The sequence below is a fragment of the Bombina bombina genome, chromosome 8, assembly GCF_027579735.1.
Source record: "Bombina bombina isolate aBomBom1 chromosome 8, aBomBom1.pri, whole genome shotgun sequence".
In the NCBI taxonomy this organism is placed as follows: domain Eukaryota; kingdom Metazoa; phylum Chordata; class Amphibia; order Anura; family Bombinatoridae; genus Bombina; species Bombina bombina.
The window spans coordinates 216,678,265-216,704,067 of NC_069506.1; the positions used below are offsets into that span (position 1 = coordinate 216,678,265).

General features: G+C 38.0%; 1 protein-coding gene across 1 annotated transcript in view; it reads right to left on the reverse strand.

Moving 5' to 3' along the window:
* Nucleotides 1-25,803, reverse strand: part of TMEM145 (transmembrane protein 145) — a 244,556-nt gene that overhangs the window by 79,280 nt on the left and 139,473 nt on the right. Inside the window, exons 2-7 of the mRNA XM_053690880.1 lie at nt 21,722-21,796; nt 20,778-20,855; nt 20,582-20,668; nt 19,887-19,988; nt 11,399-11,483; nt 8,643-8,714 (exon numbers count right to left, since the gene is read on the reverse strand). Coding sequence (XP_053546855.1) covers nt 8,643-8,714; nt 11,399-11,483; nt 19,887-19,988; nt 20,582-20,668; nt 20,778-20,855; nt 21,722-21,796 — 499 coding nt within the window. The remainder of the gene's footprint in view (nt 1-8,642; nt 8,715-11,398; nt 11,484-19,886; nt 19,989-20,581; nt 20,669-20,777; nt 20,856-21,721; nt 21,797-25,803) is intronic.

A 25,803-nucleotide genomic window follows, 5' to 3' on the forward strand; every position in this document is an offset into this window, starting at 1 on the left:
CCCATTTGTCCACACCCGGAATGTGGATCACTGACAGCGAGCAGTTGTGGGCCTCTGCCTATTCCAGAATCCGAGATACTTCCCTCATTGCTAGGGAGCTCCTCGTTCCCCCTGATGGTTGATGTAAGCCACCAAAATTATGTTGTCCGATTGAAATCTGATAAACTGGGATGAACCCAGAAGGGGCCAAGCCTTCAGAGCATTGAAGATCGCTCGAAATTCTAAAAAAGTTGATCGGGAGAAGAGATTCCTCTCGAGACCACAGGCCCTGTGCCTTCCTGGCACCCCAAACAGCTCCCCATCCTGATAGACTTGCGTCTGTAGTCACAATCTCCCAGGATGGTCTCAAAAAGGATGTCCTTTGGGACAGGTGATCTGGACAGAGCCACCAAGAGAGCAATTCTCTCGACCGGTTGTCCAGAGAAATCTGTTGTGACAGATCCGAGTGGTCGCCGTTTCACTGACTCAGCATGCACAGTTGAAGAGGCCTGAGATGGAATCTGGCAAATGGAATGATGTCTATGCTGGACACCATGAGTCCAATTATCTCTATACACCGGGCCACAGAGGGCCTTAAGGAGGTCTGTAGGGCAAGACAATTGGAAGTTAGCTTGTAACATCTCTGGTCTGTAAGAAATATCCTCATGGATATGGAGTCTATTATCTTACCCAGTAATTCCATCCTGGTACTGGGAACAAGAGAACTCTTTTCTAAGTTTATCTTCCATCCATGAGATTGAAGAAGAAATAGAAGAGCTTTGAATGGTCCTCTGCCAGCCGACAGAATGGAGCCTCAACCAGGATGTTGTCTAAGTATGGTTCCACTGCTATCCCTCTGGTTTTCGCCACTGCGAGCAGAGCCCCCAGAACCTATGTAAAGACTCTTGGGGCAGTAGCTAGACTAAATGGAAGTGCTGGTCCAGGAACTTGAATCTCAGGAACCTGAAGTGTTCCTTGTGTATTGGAATGTGAAGGTAAGCATCCTTAAAGTCTATCATAGTCATGAACTGTCTTTCCTGAACTAAGGGCAGAATGGACCTTATTGTCTCCATCTTGAACGATGGGACCGACATGAACTTGTTTAAGCACTTTAGGTCCAGAATATATATATATATATATATATATATATAGATTAGGGTAATCCTGTGGTATCCTTATATATTACCTAGCCTTAAATGAATTATATATATATATATATATACTTCTAAAAATGGACCTTGCTGAACTCACAAACCGTTTGTGAGCTTTATCACAAAACATGGACCTAATATTACAGGGTCTTAGGGACTTGGAAACTGAGAACCAGGAAGTACGAAAATACATCCGTGAACAAACTGCAAGTAAAACACCTACACTGGAGGTTATACCACCTGAACCCCAAATATGTCCACCAGAAAAATTCACTGGAGACAGATCACAATTCCGTGATTTTAGGAATTCTTGTAATCTCTATTTCTCACTCAGACCCCGAAGCTATCCCACTGAAAGGATTAAAGTATTAACAGTAATATCCTATCTCAGAGGTGAACCTAAAAGCTGGGCTAACACCTACTATGAGAACAACGACCCCATACTCGACTCACTTGAGTCCTTTTTCAACGCCATGTTGTTGTTATACGAGGACCACAACAAACAAGGTACCGCCGAGACTGCAATTAGAAGTCTCAAACAGGGTAGATGCCCTGTTGAGGAATACATCACAGAATTTAAAAGGTGGGCCCCTGACACACTCTGGAATACTCCAGCTCTGAGGAACCAGTTTCGAATTGGTCTCTCAGATCCTCTAAAGGATGAACTTGCACGTGTAGAGGTTCTGGAAAACCTAGAAACTCAAATGTCTCTAACAATCTCCATAGATCGCCACTTCAGGGAGAGGAAATTTGAGAAGGGTGTAACTGATCACATATACAGAAAACCTTATGTGTCCCCGCCTCTATCACCATCAAAACCTCAGGATGAGCCTATTGATATTGCTTTTGTAAGAGGCCCCCTTAAACCTGAGGAAAAGTTACGGTGCAGGTTAAACAACCTTTGTCTCTATAGTGCAGGAAAAGACCACGGCGTGAAGGAGTGTCCCCTCTTACTCAAATCAAAGAAGGGTAAGAAAATTGTTTAATCTCATAACCATAATCCCATTTCACAGACCTCCTCTCATTTCACTCTTTCTGTTTCTCTACAGTGGGATCACCAAGCAATACCCACCCAGGTCGTGATTGACTCAGGAGCGGTAATTTCATTGATTTCACCTTTGTTTCCACCTATAAAATACTGTTAATAAAAAAGCACAAATCACTTGCTATACGTGTGGTGGATGGTTCTTTAATAAATTCTGGACCTATAACTCATCATACAGCTCCGTTAGTAGTAAGTTTTCCTACTGGTCATTCTGAAACCTGTGCTTTCGAGGTTATTCATTCTCCTTTATTTCCCATTATATTGGGTTTAAATTGGTTAAAAATACATTAGCCCACTATACTCTGGCATAAAGGCTCTCATTTCTGTACCACTAATTGTTATCCTGTTCAGTCCATTCTACAAATAGACACACAACAGCTACCCCATATATACTCCAGCTTCACTGACGTATTCGACAAAAAACAGGCGCAAACATTACCACCCCACAGATCCTTTGATTGCTCCATTGATTTAATACCGGGCTCAAAGATACCTTACGGACACATGTACCATTTATCCGAACCTGAACTTACTCATCTCAAAGAATACCTGCATGAAAACCTTGAAAAAGGTTTCATTTGCCCATCCACTTCTCCAGCTGGCGCAGGTATCTTCTTTGTGAGGAATAAGGAGAATAGCCTCAGACCCATTATCGACTACAGGCAGCTCAACAAATGTACCATAAAAAATAGATACCCCTTACCTCTCATACCAGAATTAATTGAACGCCTACATGGGGCAACGATATACACCAAACTTGATTTACGAGGTGGTTACAATCTGGTAAGAATCAGGAAGGGGGATGAATGGCTGACGGCATTCCGATCCCGCTACAGCCTATATGAATACACCGTGATGCCGTTTGGCCTATGCAGTGCCCCAGCGAGATTCCGGTACTTTATTAATGACTTGTTTAGAGACCTTCTTGACTCTTGGATTGTTGTATATCTGGACGATATTCTCATTTACTCTGACACCATAGAAAATCATATCTCCCATGTAAGCACTGTCCTCCTCAGGCTTAGACAGAATCATTTATACGCCAAAGCTAAAAAGTGCATATTTCACACCAACTCAATTTCCTTTCTTGGTTACCATATCTCTCCTTCGGCATTAGCATGGAAAACAACAAAGTCAATGCTGTTACCAATTGGCCAATTCCTTCTACTAAAAAAGATGTTGAGAGGTTTTTAGGTTTCTCAAACTTCTATAGGAAGTTCATACAAGATTTTTCAGCTATAGTGAAACCTCTCACTGCCCTTACTCGGAAGTCATCCAAATTTCCCAGATCCTACCAAACAATACATATTGGAGGTTGACGCATCAGACTTCGCCATAGGAGCAGTGTTATCACAAAGAATTTCATCTGAAGAACCTTTACACCCTATAGTCTATTAGTCGAGAACAATGAATCTTGCCAAATTAAACTATCCTGTAGGCGAAAAGGAGCTCTTGGCTATCAAGTCAGCACTTGAATTCTGGAGACACCTCCTGGAAGGAGCTAAGTACCCAATCATTATCTATACCGATCATAGGAATTTACAGTATTTGAAAACGAACAGGTCTGTATCTGCCGTCAGGTATGTTGGAGTCTCTTCTTTACAAGATTTGATTTCTCCATCACTTATCGACCTGCTACCAAGAACGTTAAGGCAGATGCTCTTTCTAGGTACGGTTCAAGATCTTTACGTACACCCATATCGGATACCGTTATACCATCCTATAAGATCATTGGTCTCACTGTTGATAAGACAACCCTCTTTAACAAATATCAAACTAGTGACCCGGCAATTAATGACCAAAGATTACGGAAGGACTCCAATGGCCTTTTCTACTATGGTCAGAAGTTGTATGTTCTTAATGCACTCAGAGATGAAATACTCATTATTACACATGAGTCACCCTTATCAGGACATCCAGGATTCAGAAAATCCAAAGACCTGATTCAAAAGGATTTCTGGTGGTCAGGCTTAGTGCAAAGTGTCAAACGTCATATACGTACTTGTAGCACTTGTTCCAAATGTAAACCTTCATGTAGTCACCCATATGGTTATCTTCTTTCTCTCCCAGTTGCCGACAGACCTTGGCAACACATCACAATGGACTTTATCGTCGAACTACCCTCATCATCAAACAATAACACCATACTCGTTGTTGTTGATCAGTTCTCAAAGATGGCCCATTTCATACCATTTCATGGTCTTCCAACCGCCTTGATAGGGTAGGGGTAATGAAATAGGATAAAATCTAGTACTTAAGGATTTTCCCATACCCATATATATATATATATATATATATATATATATATATATATATATATATATATATACATATATATAAAATATCCTTTTGTTTCTATACTTTAACATAAATAGTAGGGGGTCTATTATTAAAAATAAATCTCACTGGCCCAGAAGGCATGTAAATACTGCAGATGGTTAACATTAGTTGTACATAGATTGAAGAAGTATTTATTATAAGGATTGTAGGTTAGGGATTGCGCTGACTAAAGTACATACTTTCCCCTAGGCAGGTTGTTATGTCCTATCCTACTCCAGCTCTTACAGGTCTCTGCTCCAAAGGAACAGCAAGAAGTTCCATCCTGGCAAATGCCTCAATCCCTTCAAACTGGGAATAAAGCTTTAGCCACCAAACTAATGTAGTATCACTTATGCTCGTCAAGGAGCATTTAGTGTTCACTTCAGCAATCGAGTTGATGATCCGTTGGTAATGTAGGGTCACGGAGTAAGGGCCTTCACTCCCGACCACACTATAGTTAGCTTGTACATGAGATCATATTGAAGGTTATAGCTCATATCTGTCTGAGCTGAACTCCGCTGCGTCAAACTCACTGTAGCCTGCCCTCCAGGGTCGGCCGCATCCCACAAAGTCGGGCACATCGAGTCAGCTGCTTCCTGGCTCACATTAATGCTTACAGTTGAGGGATCCCATACCAATTTAGTAAAACTAACGGCTTGGTCCTGTTGTTCCCATATGTTGCATCTCTTGATAAAGGCTCCATATGTGTTATGGCAGCCTTGTCCTTGGCCAGAATGGCAGCGTTTAGGCTATCTTGGTTATAAAGCATTGTACTTTCAAAGTCAATGAGAAGGGAGTGTATCCTTTGCAAGATATTCTCCATAGTAGGTAGCAGCAAAGGAACTTCGGGTGTATTTTAGTTAGTCGAGCTGGTAGTCCAGATAGCTGAAGAAAGGGAGTACGTAGCGATCCAAGCTATTCTCTCACAAGATGGCCACTTCTAGACTCCAGTAGCGTAGATTGACATGCAGATTTTAGGTTGTTGCGTCGTTCCCCTACATCTTCGGATATTTTTCAGTCCTCTAGGCTTGTCAGGGGATGTTCTTATTGTTAGCCCTCTTTCTTTAATGATTTAGAGTGAGACTGAACGGCCAAATAGGTATTTTATAAATTCTATTTTCGGAGCTGCAGGACTATGCGACCATTCAGTTTCAGAGCTTGCTCCGCCCCCTTAATCTCGATAATGCATATTTCAAGGTATTTGACTGGAAATTACTCAAAACTGTGTGGGTATATATCTATATATGTGTTTACATGTGTATATATGTGTTTATTTGTGTATATATGTTTGTATACATATTTACATATATAAACCCATAAATACACATGTATACCCATATATAGACATGTATACATACACACATACACATATTTGGACATATATACAGTATATACAGTGTGTATAATATATATGTATATATATTTATATGTGTATTTGTATATATATATATATATATATATATATATATATATATACTGTATATGCAGTTGTATGCAAATGTTTAGGCACCCCTGACAATTTCCATGATTTTCATTTATAAATAATTAGGTGTTTGGATCAGCAATTTCATTTTGATCTATCAAATAACTGAAGGACACAGTAATATTTCAGTAGTGAAATGAGGTTTATTGGCTTAACAGAAAATGTGCAATATGCATCAAAACGAAATTAGACAGGTGCATACATTTGGGCACCCTTGTCATTTTGTTGATTTGAATACCTGTAACTACCTAGCACTGATTAATTGGAACACAAAATTGGTTTGGTGAGCCCATTAAGCCTTGAACTTCATAGACAGGTGCATCCAATCATGAGAAAAGATATTTAAGGTGGCCAATTGCAAGTTGTTGTTCTCTTTGACTCTCCTCTGAAGAGTGGCAACATGGGGGTCTCAAAACAACTCTCAAATGACCTGAAAACAAAGATTGTTCAACATTATGGTTTAGGGTAAGCCTACAAAAAGCTATCGCAGAGATTTAAGCTGTCAGTGACCACTGTGAGGAACATAGTGAGGAAATGGAAGACCACAGGCACAGTTCTTGTTAAGGCCAGACGTGGCAGGCCAAGTAAAATATCGGAGAGGCAAAGGATGGTGAGAACGGTCAAAAACAGCCCACAGACCACCTCCAAAGACCTACAACATCATCTTGCTGCAGATGGTGTCACTGTGCATTGTTCAACAATTCAGCGCACTTTGCACAAGGAGAATCTGTATGTGAGAGTGATGCGGAAGAAGCCTTTTCTGCACACACGCCACAAACAGAGTCGCTTGAGGTATGCAAATGCTCATTTGGACAAGCCAGCTTCATTTTGGAAGAAGGTGCTGTGGACTGATGAAACAAAGATTGAGTTATTTGGTCATAACAAGGGGCCTTATGCACGGCGGCAAAAGAACACAGCGTTCCAAGACAAACACTTGCTACCCACAGTAAAATTTGGTGGATGTTCCATCATGCTGTGGGGCAGTGTGGCCAGTGCCGGTACTAGGAATCTTGTTAAAGTTGAGGAACTTGAGGGTCACATGGATTCCACTCAATATCAGCAGATACTTGAGAATAATGTTGAGGAATCATTCACAAAGTTGAAGTTACGCCGGGGCTGGAAATTTCAACAAGACAACGACCCAAAACACTGCTCAAAATCTACTCTGGCATTTATGGAGAGGAACAAGTGCAATGTTCTGGAATGGCCATCCCAGTCCCCAGACCTGAATATCATTGAAAATCTGTGGGGTGATTTGAAGCGGGCTGTCCATGCTCAGCAACCATCAAACCTAACTGAACTAGAGATGTTTTGCAAGGAGGAATGGTCCAAAATGCCTTCATCCAGAATCCAGACACTCATTACAGGCTATAGGAAGCGTCTAGAGGCTGTTATTTCTGCTAAAGGAGGCTCTGCTAAATATTGATGCGCTATTTCTGTTGGGGTGCCCAAATTTATGCACCTGTCTAATTTCGTTTTGATGCATATTGCACATTTTCTGTTAATCCAATAAACCTCATTTCACTTTTGAAATATTACTGTGTCCTTCAGTTATTTGATAGATCAAAATGAAATTGCTGATCCAAACACCTAATTATTTATAAATGAAAATCATGGAAATTGTCAGGGGTGCCTAAACTTTTGCATACAACTGTATATATATATATATATATATATATATATATATATATATATATAAATACACATATAAATATATATACATATATATTATACACACACACACACATATATATATATATATATATATATATATATATATACTGTATATATATATATATATATATGCACACACACACACACATATATATCTATATATATACACACACACACACACACACACATTGTAGCCCTTCCCAGTCAAACACCTTGCTATATACCATATCCCTATTCAACCCTTTTAAAACACTTTTTTATCAATATAAATGTATTTATTACGATTATTTTAATATGTGTTTTGTGAATCTTTTCCGCTCTCAGGTAACTGTAATTCTTCCAGCGCTGTCTGGGCTTTTGCTCGAGCACAACCCATAACTTTCAACTTACAATATCAGTGCTATTTAGCGCGCTTGCAATATCTGTTGAAAGTACTAGGTGCCCTAGAGCTAAGTCAGCCGCGCTAAAACTTCTCTGGTAAATCTGATTAACCATGGACTTGACATATTAAGTTGCGTGCTAATTTTAGAGCGGTCCAGTGATACTGCTTATCATGTTCTTCTCTAGCATTATGGCGCTGCTTGTAATCCGGGCAATAGTATATCATTCACTGTAATCAAGGGTTAGTGAAATTCTAGTTTAGGTTGGCTGTAGATGGAAATTTAACTTATAACCCCTGATGGTTCTGAGACCTCAAGATGGGTTTTTTTATGCAGGCCCTCTCTTTATATTCTGCATTTGTTTCTCAGATCTTCAGTGGTACTTTATGTATTATTTTACAACACACAATAAGTAACTCAACAAACACAAAAATACAGATTACTTACTGGTGAATTTATTGTATTATATACCACAATAAAAAAAACACAACTCAATGAAAAATGTAACAAATAAAAAATATATACTGTAAATGACTGTTCCTTAATCTTGTATTGTAAATTGTTTTGTTCTTTTTCAATAAAGGTGGGCAAAATAATAATAGAATACTTACATCCAAAATAACAGGATAGAAGCAGGATAAGGATGAATATCAGAAGAAAGGTGATGTCAGTCTCTAAGATACCTGCAAAAAACCCCAAGAAAAACATGAAGTCATCCTGGTTATGTAAGATGGTTCAGCAGTAAGCTTGTGAGATGTAGTCTGAGGCAGGTCTGTAAGATGGAATCTAGGGTTGGGCTGCAAAAAACAAGCTCTCAGACCTAGGGGCATACTTATGATTGTGCGAGCAGACATAATCCAATATAGCGGATCATGTCTGCTGCACATCGATAACAGCATACGCTCTCGTCATTTATCATTGCACCAGCAGTTCTTGTGAACTTCTGGTGCAATGCCGCCCCCTACAGATTCACAGTCAATCGGCCGCTAGCAGGGAGTGTCAATCAACCCGATCGTATTCGATTGGGTTGATTTCTGGCTATTTCTGTCCGCGGCCTCAGAGCAGGCGGACAGGTTATGGAGCAGCGGTCTTTGTGACCGCTGCTTCATAACTTCTGTTTCCGGTGAGCCTGTAGGCTCGCCCGAAACATGGGACATCAAGCTCCATACGGAGCTTGATAAATATGCCCTCTAGTTTACATTGCTGTTGTAAACTAGTGGTAACAAGCATCTCCATAGACTTTAAAGGGACAGCATACTCCAGAATTGTTACTGTTTGAAAAGACAATTAATCCCTTTATTACCCATACCCCAGTTTTGCATAACCAACACAGTTAAATTAGTATACTTTTTACCTTTTTGATTACCTTGTTTCTAAGCCTCTGCAGACTGCCCCCTTTATTTCAGTTATTTTGACATACTTGCATTTTAGCCAATCATTGCTGGTACCTAGGTAACTCCACGGGAATGAGCACAATGCTATCTATATGGTACACATGAACTAGTGCTGTCCAGCTGTAAAAAAAAGGTCAAAATGCCCTGAGATAAGAGGCGACCTTTAAGGGCTCAGAAATTAGAATATGAGCCTTCTTAGGTTTAGCTTTCAACAAAGAATACCAAGAAAACAAAGCAAATTTGATAATAAAAGTACATTTTAAGGTTGTTTAAAACTGCATGTCCTATCTGAATCATGAAAGTTTAATTCTGACTAGACTGTCCCTTTAAAAGAGAAACATTTGTATCACCAGTTTCCACAGTTTACAGCTAATGGAAACCAGGCTTCAGCTGAGTATATAAATGATACAATAAGTTAGGTCCAAAAAAACGAATGGTCAGTAAAACTGACTCATGGATAGGTCTGTAAAATGAACAGAGGTCTAGATGATCCATATGATGGACTTTAGATTAGTTGTGATATTAACTCCATATCTGCCAACAACATAAATTATATTTTATCCCAAAGGCTCTGCATGTTTCATTGTGTTAGTTTAGTGACCAATAAAACATTTTCTAAGTATTTAAAGAATGAGTCACCTTCCCTTCCCCAAAACATCTAATATCTCAACATCCATACAATATCAGCCAGCTCCTGGTATATATATATATATATATATATATATATATATATATATATATATATATTTTTTTTTTTAAACAAAAGAAATAAAAAAAGATATTTTTGTGCTAAAATATATTATTATTGTTGTTATGCCTATGGGGCAAGTTCCTGTTAGTTTAAAAATCAGTTTGAAAACTACCTTTGGCTTAAACTTTTTTTTCCATGCAAATATATTTTAAAAATGTTGAAAAGTGCATAATTGAAATATTTGTGGTTGCCCCTTATATTATATATACCACTGTTTACAGTTTATGCTGTATTTTTCAGTACAGTTGCAGCCAATGAAACTAAGCAGTATGGTTGTAGCCCAAAGTGCCAGAATTTTGTTTATAATTATAATGTTAATATTATAAAGTTATCCAACAAAACATAGGCTTTAAAGGGACACTGAACCCAATTTTTTTCTTTCATGATTCACATAGAGCATGCAATTTTAAGCAACTTTCCAATTTACTCCTATTAATAATTTTTCTTCATTCTCTTGCTATATTTATTTGAAAAGCAAGAATGTAAGTTTAGAAGCCAGACCAATTTTTGGTTCACAACCTAGGTTGTCTTGCTGATTGGTGGCTACATGCGCCTACCAATAAACAAGTGCTGAACCAAAAATTGGCTGGCTCCTTAGCTTAGATGCCTTCTTTTTCAAATAAAGATAGCAAGAGAATGAAGAAAAATTGATAATATGAGTAAATTAGAAAGTTGCCTAAAATTGCATGCTCTATCTGAATCACAAAAGAAACATTTGGGTTTAGTATTCCCTTAATTATAGAATATAGGTCAATACCAGTACTCACAGGTTTGTTGATAACACCCCAAATGTTGCACTTAGTAAGCATTCTACCTTGCATGTCTTATTCTCTTCTTACGTACAAAAAGTTTTGGAATGATTATAAAGAACAATCTTTAAATTTAACTATATACTGAAGCAACCACACAGTCAATGCTGACAATATTAAGGATGATCTGCAAAATATCAGATGCACCAGAACAGTGGTCTCCAAACTTTTTCCAGACACTGCCCCACCATGGCATCATCTATTAAAAAAAACAAAAACTCTGAACCTCATCTTAGATTAAACCTAGAAAACAATAAAATAATGTTAATTAAACTATGCTTTAAACATTTATGGGTGAACAGTACAAAATATAGACTATGTGGTATGAACAATGCACATTGTTTTTGTAGTATGTTACAGCAGAGCTAAAATAGAAAATAAATATATACTTTGACTTATCTATTAATACTGACCAAATTCATCTGCCGAGAAGTGTCTTGTCCAGAATGATTTGCCATTTGTAAGCGTCATCTCATATTCTAACTGAAGTCCATCTCCCTGCAGAGACAAAAAAGATCAGAACCAGTTAGAGTGCTTGTTAGTGCTGCCTGTCATAATTGATATTAGAGCCAACAATGCAGCCTGTCTCTCCACAGAACTCCACCATTCTACAAAGAAACAGAACCACAGTTCATATGCCCTGTTCATATGCCCTATAGGATGAGTTTCTCAGTAGTGAATCATAACCATATGTACACTCCACATCTCTAGAGATGATCAGAACAATTACTAAAGTCTATAGTGCTGCACAGAACCAGTTACACGGCCCTTATCTCTACAAATAATTAGACCTATAACTCATCTCTCTATACAGAAACAGAACTTCTGTCTGAAGATACATTTATCTAAACATTATTAGAATTACAGTCCATTTCTGTATATAAGAACCGTTGTATCTACCCAGAACAAAAACATTCATCTATTTGTGCATTTAGAACTAAAACTAAAATTGTAACTCATCTTCCTATGCAGATCAGGTCCCTCTTAAAACATCATTTAAGTTTATATACTGTAACTAGAAAGGATGTAAAAAATAATTGCACAAGACCAGAAATTGAATTATTTTAATAGAATTCCAGTTTATCACAACACAACAGTGGCCTATCTGCCTACAATGAATAAGAACTACATTCTAACTATGCACACAGAACCAGAACTACAGACCACCTTGGTGCAAAATAACATTATTGGAATCAATATCAGTCCATCTATACACACAAAACAGTGCCAACTAGTCCACTACACCACAAAATGAGTTGCCAACCTTTATCATTTGGGCATCCACATGAGAGCCCTGATTTATTTTGTATAAGTCTCTGTCACTGCAATGAGTCTACTAATGTAATACAATGAAATAAAATAATGTGAACTAAGAATTATATACATGCAGTATTACACAATGTATATGTCATAAATCAAAAAGATTGTATCATAATAAAACGATACCATGACTAATTTGTATTTTTTTAATGCAGTCTGTCATCTACAACTGTTGGCTGTGACAGTCCAAGATGTCCAGATACCATGGGTGAGAACCACTGCACAACAGAGGAACCACAGTCCATTTCCCTCCATGAATCCAGAATTTGAGGCCTATTTATCATATGTCTGTTGGACCTGATCCAACAGTGCGGATCAGGTCCGACAGACATCGCTGAATGCGGAGAGCAATACGCTCTCCGTATTCAGCATTGTACCAGCAGCTTTTGTGAGCTGCTGGTGCAACGCCACCCCCTGCAGACTCGCGGCCAATCGGCCGCCAGCAGGGGGTGTCATTCAACCCGATAATACTGCAGGCTCGCCAGAAACACGGGGCGTCAAGCTCCGTACGGAGCTTGATAGAGGCCGAATTATCATATGTCTGTCGGACCTGATCCGACAGTGCGGATAAGGTCCAACAGACATCGCTAAATGCGGAGAGCAATACGCTCTCCGTATTCAGCATTGCACCAGCAGCTCACAAGAGCTGCTGGTGCAACACTGCCCCCTGCAGACTCAATGCCAATGGGCTGCCAGCAGGGAGGTGTCAATCAACCCAATCGCACTCAATCAGGTTGTATTGTGGCGATTCCTGTCCGCCTCATCAGAGCAGGCGGACAGGGTTATAACTTGTTATAACTTGTGTTTCTGGCGAGTCTGAAGACTCGCCAGAAACACAGGCCCTCAAGCTCCATACAGAGCTTGATAAATGGGCCTCATTGGCCCCTTTATCTTTTTGCAGGAACTCAGAACCACAGTCGGTCTAAAAGCTGTACTCTAGCTGTAAAAATAATGTAGTCCATGTATTTATAGACAACACAAACTTCTTTACAAAAAAACACATATTAAAGCTATAAAAAAAAAAAGCCAAACAAATATATTTCAAATTATTAGTTTGTCCATACATTGGTACAACACAACTATATTAAACCTGCCTAAACCACAATCCCTTTGCGAAGCACTGTTGCCAAGGATGGTTTAATATACTAATAAAATGCTCTAATTCATTAAAGCATTTTATTAGTGTATAAATGGTCATTGGAAACTATAGCCTGGATTCCAATCTTCTGAGTAACATTCAATAAATACCACCATAATTCCAATCAATCAGTGAAATTGCCAAATCAATTTTAAAAATCACTTGAGTTGACGGACTTCCTGTCAGTGGCTCTTCAAGTAACTCAGTCTCTTCTACTCCTGAAGGTAACTTGTCTAAATATAAAGTCTGTATAAAGCAATTTCTGCCGCCCACGAGGCAATGTATGCAAAAAATATTATTGTTGCAACATTACTAGGAATCTTTTTACTTAGACTGGATTGGCTATTGTGCAGTTATGAAAGCATGAGTAAGGTGATACAGAAGGTAGTGTGGCCTTTTTTCTAGAAATCAATCCATTTAATGAACAGTTCTGCTATTTTACATTGGAGCCCCCCCCCTCCCCCAATGTTATGCAGATTAGCCTGGAAGGCCTACTTAAAGTTCTGCCCTGAAATTCCGGTTTAGAGTTGAGCATGAAGGCCTCTTACGCATTCACCTTTACTTCAAATGCCCCTTTTGAAGTTAGCACGGAAAAGGTGGCTGCTTGTAGCACATCTCTTGAGGAATACACCATTCATCTGTGGATTCCCCTTTAAACTAAGGACAATACTACTTAATGATTTGTGTAGAGGAGTCAGCAGCAGATTACAAGGAAGACATGCCTGGATTTACATGCACCAGTCAGAAGGCAAATCCACTAAAACTTTATACAGAATGGAATTGGTTAAGCCACACTATCCCACCTCTGATTTTGGAGGGAAGGAGCAGATGTGGGCTCATTGGACTTCCATGTAGCCTGCAGACTCAGAGGGGAAGTAGCTAACCTCAGCCTTTGCTTCACATCTGTTGATGTTCCTTTTAAGTTATAGTCCTGTTGACTGTTACTTTCCAGTTTTAGTACTTAGTCTTTTTCTTTCTTCCTCATTTAGCAATATATGTCAGGTACATCTGTTTAATCCTCTGACTGTGATAATGTACTGGAAGATATCATTCTTACTCAGCTGACACATTAATACTCAGGTTTTTGCATGATTAATGACTAAAGAGGTCTCTAAATCGGTTGCCATTTGCCATCATATTTAGATACAAATATATGTTAACTACAAAATGATATATAGGGGGCGCCCTTGATATAAAAACAGTGAGAGGTATAAAATTGTATCAAAAAGCGAATAACAATGAGTGACAAGATTATCACAAGACACAATCAAAAATGTGCACCAAACTGCAAAATGATAGTCATGAGAACCAAAGATACATATAATAAAGTCCTTTAGAAACAATTTAGGACAGGTTTTGGTGTAGATGATGGTGTCAATATGAGTAGGTGATTGGTGTGTTCAGGCAGCTATCTGTAGAGGATCAAGGCCACAATCCAGGATCAGTGATCTGCAATGAATTCAAGAAGACAGAAGCGCCACATGGCCCAATATAGTTGGAGATAGTCAAACTTTTTTGTGTGATGATTACACTCACATATAATAAGACAACCCTAATGGTGTGGAAGGAGCGGTCTGGGGTCAAAACAGTCACCCAGAAGACTGGCCTCCGGTGGATGTGCTGGATTCTGTAAATGACATAAAAGTGCCTATATGGCCTAGTACTGTTGGTAAAACCAATTTGTGGAAAAATATGACATACACTCACATTTGGAGAAGCACCTCCCTTGGTGCGATACAGGCAGACTGGGATCAATATGGTCACCCAGTACACTGTTTCACAGGCAATCAGGAACTCCCAGCGATTCGGTATCCAAATTAGGTATAGGTGATAGTGAGAAGTTAAAATAATCTGGCAGCAAGTGGTAAGTTAGAAAACTTACTTTATTTAAAATAATAAAATAGTACCATGCGTTTCTCAGCCAACCAGTGGCTGTTTCATCAAGCTTAGTAATAAGCCTGATGAAACAGCCACTGGTTGGCTGAGAAACGCGTTGCTACTATTTTATAATTTTAAATAAAGTAAGTTTTCTAATTTACCACTTGCTGCCGGATTATTTTCACTTCTCACTATCACCTATACCTAATTTGGATACCAAATCGCTGGGAGTTCCTGATTGCCTGTGAAACAGTCTACTGGGTGACCATATTGATCCCAGCCTGCCTCTATCACACCAAGGGAGGTGCTTCTTTAAATGTGAGTGTATTTCATATTTTTCCACAAATTGGTTTTACCAACAGTACTAGGCCATATAGGCACTTTTATGTCATTTACAGAATCCAGCACATCCACCGGAGGCCAGTCATCTGGATGACTGTTTTGACCCCAGACCGCTCCTTCCACACCATTAGGGGTGTCTTATTACATTTGAGTGTAATCATCACACAAAAAGATTGACTATCTCCAACTATATTGGGCCATGTGGCGCTTCTGTCTTCTTGTATTCACTGTAGATGTTAACTAACTGTATATTCAGGTTTTACTTACAAACCGAAGCATTGCTTGGTTTGCAATTGTTCTGGCAGATTAAATATTCTAGTCTAATGTTGTTATCCCGCTGATATGTTGGCACCCAAAAATAGCCCATTTGATTTTGTCCCTAATTAATGTTAAAGAGAGTGCCTGGTCTACATTTTATATTTTAATACTTTATTTTTCTTCAGCTAAAATGATGCTCAACCACATATTGACTATAGATATCTACTCTTATAGATTTTATTTATATAGCTGTGAGTACAGACTGTGTGTTGGATAGGCATAGAAGGATTCATTTAATTAACTTTTAAAACTTTAATGTTATATAAGATTTAGTTACATGCAACTTTTTTTTTCTCTTTCTTTGTTTGGTTCTTTTATTTTTGTTCTTTTTGATTTAGAAAAATTAGGATTGTTATCTGCCTTTAATTAGAAAAACTACAATGTTTGTTCTTTGTCATAAGCTTTGGCATTCCAGATGCTATTTTCATTTCTTGTGGATATCCACATGCTGTTTCTTTTGTGCTTATGTTCTTATAGAAAAGATATTATGCCATTAGGCTTGTGTTCCCTTTAGAGCCTAGATCTTGCATGTACATTGATATTATTCTGACTGTTTTGTATTCTGGCTCTTCTGTATATCTTTTATTACTTGTCCTCAATAAAAATAATTACAAAAAATGTCACTTGAGTTACATTTTGATATTTTCAGCTACCAGTCTGCTAGATTACGAGTCTTGTGTTAGCCTTAAAAAGCAGCGTTGAGAGGTCCCAACGCTGCTTTTTAACGCCCGCTCGTATTACGAGTCTTGAAGGTACAGGTGTACCGCTCACTTTTTAGGCCAGACTCGAAAATACCGCAAATCCACTTACGTCAATTGCGTATCATATTTTTTTCAATGGGACTTGCAAAGCGCCGGTATTACGAGTCTTCCAAAAAGTGAGCGGTAGACCCTCTCCTGTCAAGCCTGGTACCGCATTTTAAAGACAGTAGTTAAGAGTTTTATGGTCTAATGCCGTAGAATAAAACTCTTAATTAAAGTGCTAAAAAGTTCACTAACACCCATAAACTACCTATTAACCCCTAAACCGAGCCCCCCCCCTCACATCGCAAACACTAAAATAAATTTTTAAACCCCTAATCTGCCGAACCGGACATCGCCGCCACTATAATAAATATATTAACCCCTAACCGCCGCACTCCCGCCTCGCAAACACTAGTTAAATTTTATTAACCCCTAATCTGCCGTCCCTAACATCGCCGACACTAACCTACATTTTTTAACCCCTAATCTGCCGCCCCCAACGTCGCCGCAACTTTATTAAAGTTATTAACCCCTAAATCTAAGTCTAACCCTAATCCTAACACCCCCCTAACTTAAATATAATTTAAATAAATCTAAATAAAATAACTACAATTAACTAAATTATTCCCATTTAAAACTAAATACTTACCTATAAAATAAACCCTAAACTAGCTACAATATAACTAATAGTTACATTGTAGCTAGCTTAGGATTTATTTTTATTTTACAGGCAACTTTGTATTTATTTTAACTAGGTAGAATAGTTATTAAATAGTTATTAACTATTTAATAGCCACCTAGCTAAAATAAAGACAAATTTACCTGTAAAATAAAACCTAACCTAAGTTACAATTACACCTAACACTACACTATAATTAAATTAATTCCCTAAATTAACTACAATTAAATACAATTATCTAAAGTACGGAAAAAAACACTAAATTACTGAAAATAATAAAATAATTTCAAGTTTTTTAAACTAATTACACCTAATCTAATCCCCCTAATAAAATAAAAAAGTCCCCCAAAATAATAAAAAGCCCTACCCTATACTAAATTACAAATAGCCCTTAAAAGGGCCTTTTTGCGGGGCATTGCCCCAAAGTAATCAGCTCTTTTACCTGTAAAAAAAAAGTACAATCCCCCCACCAACATTAAAACCCACCACCCACACAACCAACCCTACTCTAAAACCCACCCAATCCCCCCTTAATAAAACCTAACACCAACCCCTTGAAGATCACCCTACCTTGAGAAGTCTTCACCCAACCGGGCCAAAGTCCTCAACGAAGCCGGGCGAAGTGGTCCTCCAGACGGGCAGAAGTCTTCATCCAAGCCGGGAAGAAGAGGTCCTCCAGATGGGCAGAAGTCTTCATTCAGATGGCATCTTCTATCTTCATCCATCCGGCACAGAGCCAATCGGAATTAAAGGGACGCCATCTTGGATGATGTCAATTAAAGGAACCTTCATTCAGTCGTCGGATGAAGAAAGAAGAGGATGCTCCGCGTCGGATGTCTTGAAGATGGACCCGCTTCGCGCCGGATGGATGAAGATAGAAGATGCCGTCTGGATGAAGACTTCTGCCCGTCTGGAGGACCTCTTCTTCCCGGCTTGGATGAAGACTTCTGCCTGTCTGGAGGACCACTTCGCCCGGCTTCGTTGAGGACTTCGGCCCGGTTGGGTGAAGACTTCTCAAGGTAGGGTGATCTTCAAGGGGTTAGTGTTGGGTTTTATTTAGGGGGGGTTTTAGAGTAGGGTTGGTTGTGTGGGTGGTGGGTTTTAATGTTGGGGGGTATTGTATTTTTTTTTACAGATAAAAGAGCTGATTACTTTGGGGCAATGCCCCGCAAAAGGCCCTTTTAAGGGCTATTTGTAATTTAAGTATAGGGTAGGGCTTTTTATTATTTTTTTTTTTATTTATTTTATTAGGGGGATTAGATTAGGTGTAATTAGTTTAAAAAACTTGTAATTATTTTATTATTTTCTGTAATTTAGTGTTTTTTTTCCGTACTTTAGATAATTGTATTTAATTGTAGTTAATTTAGGGAATTAATTTAATTATAGTGTAGTGTTAGGTGTAATTGTAACTTAGGTTAGGTTTTATTTTACAGGTAAATTTTTCTTTATTTTAATTAGGTAGTTATTAAATAGTTAATAACTATTTAATAACTATTCTACCTAGTTAAAATAAATACAAAGTTGCCTGTAAAATAAAAATAAATGCCCAAGAACCCTGGTATTAAGAATTTACCATGTAAAGTGGTGTTTGGGTTTTACAAAAATCTAGAATGAGGCTTACAGAGGTCTAGCTGTAAAAAAACTAAAAACAAAACTTAAAGGAGCAGTAAATGCATTATATTGAATGATGGCAAACACACAATACAAACAATACAATTGCACTTATTTTGAATTTGAAATGAGCAGTAAAATATTTTTTGGCAAATTTCAAAGCTAATCCAATTTTGCCTCCCTCTGTATCATGTGACAGCCATCAGCCAATTACAAAATGCATATGCATATATAAAGTGCACTTTTGCACATGCTCAGTAGGAGCAGAAAGTGAGCATATAAAAAGTATGTGCATGTTTTGACAATGGAAGTATATTGAAAAGTTTTTGTAAATTGCTTTATCTGAATCATGAAAGTTTAATTTTGACTTTAGAGGCCCTTTAAAGAAACATCAGGAAAAAAAATGATATTACTAATTGATTGGAATACCAGTGACAAACTGTCCTATACAAGGTATAGGGAGGTGGATTTGTGGGCATTAAATAAATATGTTATTTCTGAGTTGGCAAATGGATTGGATTTGAATAAGGAGACCCAATGATAACCTATATTTGATAAGCATTGGATGGTCAGGCAGAATGACATCTAGACCTATGTTTTTAACACCGGTCTATCTTGTGATCGACCCCATAATAAATGGAATATTTTGTTATTACTCTAGAATGTCATTTTATATTAGATCTATACAAAAAGCTAAGTCTCTTCTCCCTACCACCAGCCCATACGTTTTCCTGTCGGTACATCATGAGACAGGCAGCACTATTTCACCTTCCACTTCGTCCTATTTTTCATTTACAATGTGACGCATTTCATCCTTACACCTATGTCATGTCTCATAATCCAATATCGCCCTGTCCTATGGTCATTCTTACCCCGCACTTGCTCAGTGCTATGTACCACCAACGCTCTCGCACAGACCGAAAGCTTCTCCCGCTGTTACAGCTCAGGTAAGATACCCCTTCCTCTTTTGTGATCTGTGAGAGAGTATGTAGCTGAGTTAGTAGCGAATAACAGCAAGAAGGCAAATATGTAATAAGATGTCAAAATAATGGATCACATTCAATGAACTTGTATCTATACACTAGGAAGGCTCTTCTAAGTAATGTAAATGGAGTGCAGATTAGTAACTATGCAGCTGTGTGTAAAGTACAGTACAAAATAGAGAGATAGATATATAGATAATAGATGATTGGCAGATAGATAGATAGATGATAGATAGATAGATAGATAGAAAGAAACATAATAGATAAATAATAGATAATTCATACATGATGGATAGATAATTAATAGATGATTGACAGATAGATACATAGACAGACAGACAGACAGACAGATAGACAGACAGATAGACAGATAGATAGATAGATAGATAGATAGATAGATAGATAGATAAGCAGACAGATAGAAATAAAGATAAGAGTTAGAAAGATAAATAATATATAGATAATTCATAGATGCATATATGATTGATTGATTGATTGATAGAACAATACATACATACATAATAGATATATAATAGCTAAATAGATTGCAGTATTGTGATAATTGCTTCTGTTTGATATCTCACCTGGCAGCCAGACCAGACATATTGTGTAGTTAGATTAATAACCTGGTTATTCTCAGGCCGGATCACTGACTCCTTCATCAGACAGTCCTATCGGTAGTAAAGATCCTAATCACAACAGGCCCGCACATGGCAACAGATTTATGTTCATGTCATTAACTAGTACTATGCAGCATAATACCATAGTAATCAGACTGACCTTGTTTCCCTTCTTGTAAACGGCTGGCCATTGAGATGGGTCATCAAAATATAGCAGGATATTCTGGCAGCATTTTGCCTGTGCAGAGAAAGAAGGAATTGTATATATATATATTAAAAAAAGCAATGCCTCAGAAAGATGTCACAGTGCAGAAATATGTTCAAAAGAGGAAAACAGTGGTACTGGTATAAAACCATTTATCCAGACTCTTTGGGACCTGAAAAAGTTTAGATTTTCGAAATATATGCATCTGTAAAATGGGACAGCTTGGAGCATTAAAATAATATCTTATTTCATTTAGGCAATATTTACATCTCACAATACAGCTTATACTTGCAACCTTTAATATTTGATGTACACAGTATCATCTGAAAAACAGCACAGTAATGTAATCAGGTAATAGTTATTGTTTTAAATAAATATAGACTATTATTGGTTTAGGACACAAACCAAATATGCACACAGAGAAGACTGTGACTTATTAGTTGGGAACATTTTTAATCTTTAATAATTTTATTTTAAATACTAATGAAAAACTCTGGATTTTGGAATAATTTTCGATTTCGGAAATTACAGATTTGAGGATTTGTACATACACAGTATAAGAGACACTGTCTGATAAAACAAGAGTCAGCTGCAAGTGTGAGACTGTCTTGCTCGGACAATTGCACCAAAAGCTGTGTTTTTTTTTTTACAATCTATTATAAAACTAGAGGCCGAATTATCAAGGGCCGAATATCGCTGAATACCCCTGTTTCTGTGCGAGCCTTCTTAAGACCGCTGCTCCTTAAATCGTCCGCCGCCTCTGCACAAGCAGTTCACGCTACAGCGAATCATGTCCGCCGCAATTTGATAATTTGGCCCCATAGACTTTAATGTTGACTTTAGTAAAAAAAAATAGATAAACTAATTGATCCCAATGTCTGGATTTGAACATTCCTTACCTCTGGGTATTTAAATCTGAATTCAAGTCGTCCAAAGTCCGAAAGGAAACAGAATCTTGTAAGAAAAACCCAGTCCTGAGAGAAAAAGAAAATGTGTATAACGGCTCTGTGTATAACAAATGCACACACTGCAAAGTATTTATAAAAAGGCTCATATTATTCTGAGCATAGTTACACCCTCCTCATTGTATAATAAAGATACACAATGCTCATTAAATAACAGATAGACACTGGTACCGTCTGCATATAATTCACCATACTCTCTAAAATCAAACATTTTCTTAAACTTTGGATATTGCACATTTTATATTCAAATTACAAAAATGCCACATTTAAGAGTACACAATATGGAAATGTTAAGTTGGCAGCTGATCATTGCTTTTCATGACCTAACTCAGGAAACAGGAAAAATTATTATTATTAAGTTTTTCTTTAAAAGGACATCAAAACCTAGTAGTTAGTATTAAAAAGATACGGCCAGATTACGAGTTTTGCGTTAGAGGCTATGCGGTGCTAACGAGCAGTTTTCTCTCACCGCTCACTTACCTGCAGCGCTGGTATTACGGGTTTTTACAAACCCGGCGTTAAAAGGCAAGAAGTGAGCGTTGAGCAAAATTGTACTCCTTACCGCACTCCAATACCAGCGCTGCTTAAGTCAGCGGTGAGCTGGTCATACGTGCTCGTGCACGATTTCCCCATAGGAATCAACGGGGAGAGCCGGCTGAGAAAAAGTCTAACACCTGCAAAAAAGCAGCGTAAAACTCAGTAACGCAGCCCCATTGATTCCTATGGGGAAACACATTTTATGTTTACACCTAACACCCTAACATGAACCCCGAGTCTAAACACCCCTAATCTTACACTTATTAACCCCTAATCTGCTGTCTCCAACATCACCAACACCTACATTATTTTTATTAACCCCTAATCTGCCACCCCCGAGATCGTCGCCACCTACATTATACTTATTAACCCCTAATCTAACGCTCCGGACATCGACGCCACTATAATAAACATATTAACTCCTAAACCGCCGCACACTCCCGTCTCGCAAACATTAGTTAAATATTATTAACCCATAATCTGCCGTCCCTAACATCGCCACCACCTACCTACATTTATTAACCCCTAATCTGTCACCCCCAACGTCGCCGCCACTATACTAAATGTATTAACCCCTAAACCTAAGTCTAACCCTAACACCCCCTAACTTAAATATAATTACAATAAATCTAAATAAAAAATAATATTATTACCTAAATAATTCCTATCTAAAACTAAATACCTATAAAATAAACCCTAAGCTAGCTACAATATACATTGTAGATTGTAGCTATCTTAGGGTTTATTTTTATTTTACAGGCAAGTTTGTATTTCTTTTAACTAGGTAGAATAGTTATTAAATAGTTATTAACTATTTAATAACTACCTAGCTAAAATAAATACAAATTTACCTGTAAAATAAAACCTAACCTAAGTTACAATAACACCTAACACTACACTACAATTAAACAATTATATAAATTAACTAAATTAAAAACAAATAAATTAAATTAAATTAGCTAAATTACAAACCCCCCCACTAAATTACAGAAAATAATAAACAAATTACAAGATATTTAAACTAATTACACCAAATCTAATAGCCCTATCAAAATATAAAAAGCCCTCCCAAAATAAATAAAAACCCATAGCTTAAACTAAACTACCAATAGCCCTTAAAAGGGCCTTTTGCGGGGCATTGCCCCAAAGAAATCAGCTCTTTTACCTGTAAAAAAAAATACAAACAACCCCCCCAACGGTAAAACCCACCCACCCAAAAATACAACCAACACCCCAAATAAAATATTAACTAAATAAACCTAAGCTCCCCATTGCCCTGAAAAGGGCATTTGGATGGGGATTGCCCTTAAAAGGGCAGTTAGCTCTTTTGTGGCCCAAAGCCCTAACCTAAAAATAAAACCCACCCAATACACCCTTAAAAAAACCTAACACTAACCGCCTGAAGATCGACTTACTGTTCTGAAAACCGGAACATCCATCCTCAAGGAAGCGGCAGAAGTCTTCATCCAACCGGGCCGAAGTCCTCAACAAAGCCGGGAGAAGTCTTCATCCAAACCGGGCGAAGTGGTCCTCCAGATGGCATCTTCTATCTTCATCCATCTGACGCGGAGCTGCTCCAGCTTCAAGACATCCGACGCGGGGCATCCTCTTCATCCGGAGTCTTCTTACTGAATGACGGTTCCTTTAAGTGACGTCATCCAAGATGGCGTCCCTTAGATTCCGATTGGCTGATAGAATTGGCTGATAGAATCAGCCAATAGGATTGAAGTTCAATCCTATTGGCTGATTGCATCAGCCAATAGGATTTTTTCTACCTTAATTCCGATTGGCTGATAGAATTATATCAGCCAATCAGAATATAAGGGACACCATCTTGGATGATGTCACTTAAAGGAACTGTCATTCAGTAAGAAGACTCCGGATGAAGAGGAAGCTCCGCGTCGGATGTCTTGAAGATGGAGCCGCTCCACGTCGGATGGATGAATATAGAAGATGCCGTCTGGATGAAGACTTCTGCCCGTCTGGAGGACCACTTCGCCCAGCTTGGATGAAGACTTCTCCCAGCTCCGTTGAGGACTTCGGCCTGGTTGGATAAAGACTTCTGCTGTTTCCTTGAGGATGGATGTCCGGTCTTCAGAACAGTAAGTCGATCTTCAGGGGGTTAGTGTTAGGTTTTTTTTAAGGGTGTATTGGGTGGGTTTTATTTTTAGGTTCGGGCTTTGGGCCGCAAAAGAGCTAACTGCCCTTTTAAGGGCAATGCCCATCCAAATGCCCTTTTCAGGGCAATGGGGAGCTTAGGATTTTTTAGTTAGTATTTTATTTGGGGGGTTGGTTGTGTGGGTGGTGGGTTTTACTATTGGGGGGGTTGTTTGTATTTTTTTTTACAGGTAAAAGAGTTGATTTCTTTGGGGCAATGCCCCGCAAAAGGCCCTTGTAAGGGCTATTGGTAGTTTAGTTTAGGCTAGGGTTTTTTTTTATTTTGGGGGGGCTTTTTTTATTTTGATAAGGCTATTAGATTAGGTGTAATTAGTTTAAATATCTTGTAATTTGTTTATTATTTTCTGTAATTTAGTGTTGTTTTTTTTGTGATTTAGCTAATTCAATTTATTTAATTGTTTTTAATTTAGTTAATTTATTTATTTGTAGTGTAGTGTTAGGTGTTGTAACTTAGGTTAGGTTTTATTTTACAGGTAAATTTGTATTTATTTTAGCTAGGTAGTTATTAAATAGTTAATAACTATTCTACCTAGTTAAAATAAATACAAACTTGACTGTAAAATAAAAATAAACCCTAAGCTAGCTACAATGTAACTATTAGTTATATTGTAGCTAGCTTAGGATTTATTTTATAGGTAAGTATTTAGTTTTAAATAGGAATTATTTAGGTAATAATATTAATTTTATTTAGATTTATTTAAATTATATTTAAGTTAGGGGGTGTTAGGGTTAGACTTAGGTTTAGGGGTTAATAAATTTAGAATAGTGGCGGCGACGTTGGGGGCGGCAGATTAGGGGTTAATAAGTATAATGTAGGTGGCGGCGATGTTAGGGACGGCAGATTGGGGTTAATAATATTTAACTAGTGTTTGCGAGGTGGGAGTGCGGCGGTTTAAGGGTTAATATGTTTATTCTAGTGGCGGCGATGTCCGTAGCGGCAGATTAGGGGTAAAAATTTTATTTTAGTGTTTGCAATGCGGGAGGGCCTCGGTTTAGGGGTTAATATGTAGTTTATGAGTGTTAGTGTACTTTTTAGCACTTTAGTTATAAGTTTTATGTTACGGCGTTGTACCATAAAACTCTTAACTACTGACTTTAAAATGTGTTACGGATCTTGTCGGAAGAGGGTGTACCACTCACTTGTTGGCCTCCCAGGACAGACTCGTAATACCGATGCTATGGAAGTCCCATAGAAAAAAGACTTTACGAAGTTTACGTAAGACGTTTTGCGGTAAGGCCAAAGAAGTGTGCGGTGCCCCTAAACCTGCAAGACTTGTAATACCAGCGGTAGTGAAAAAGCA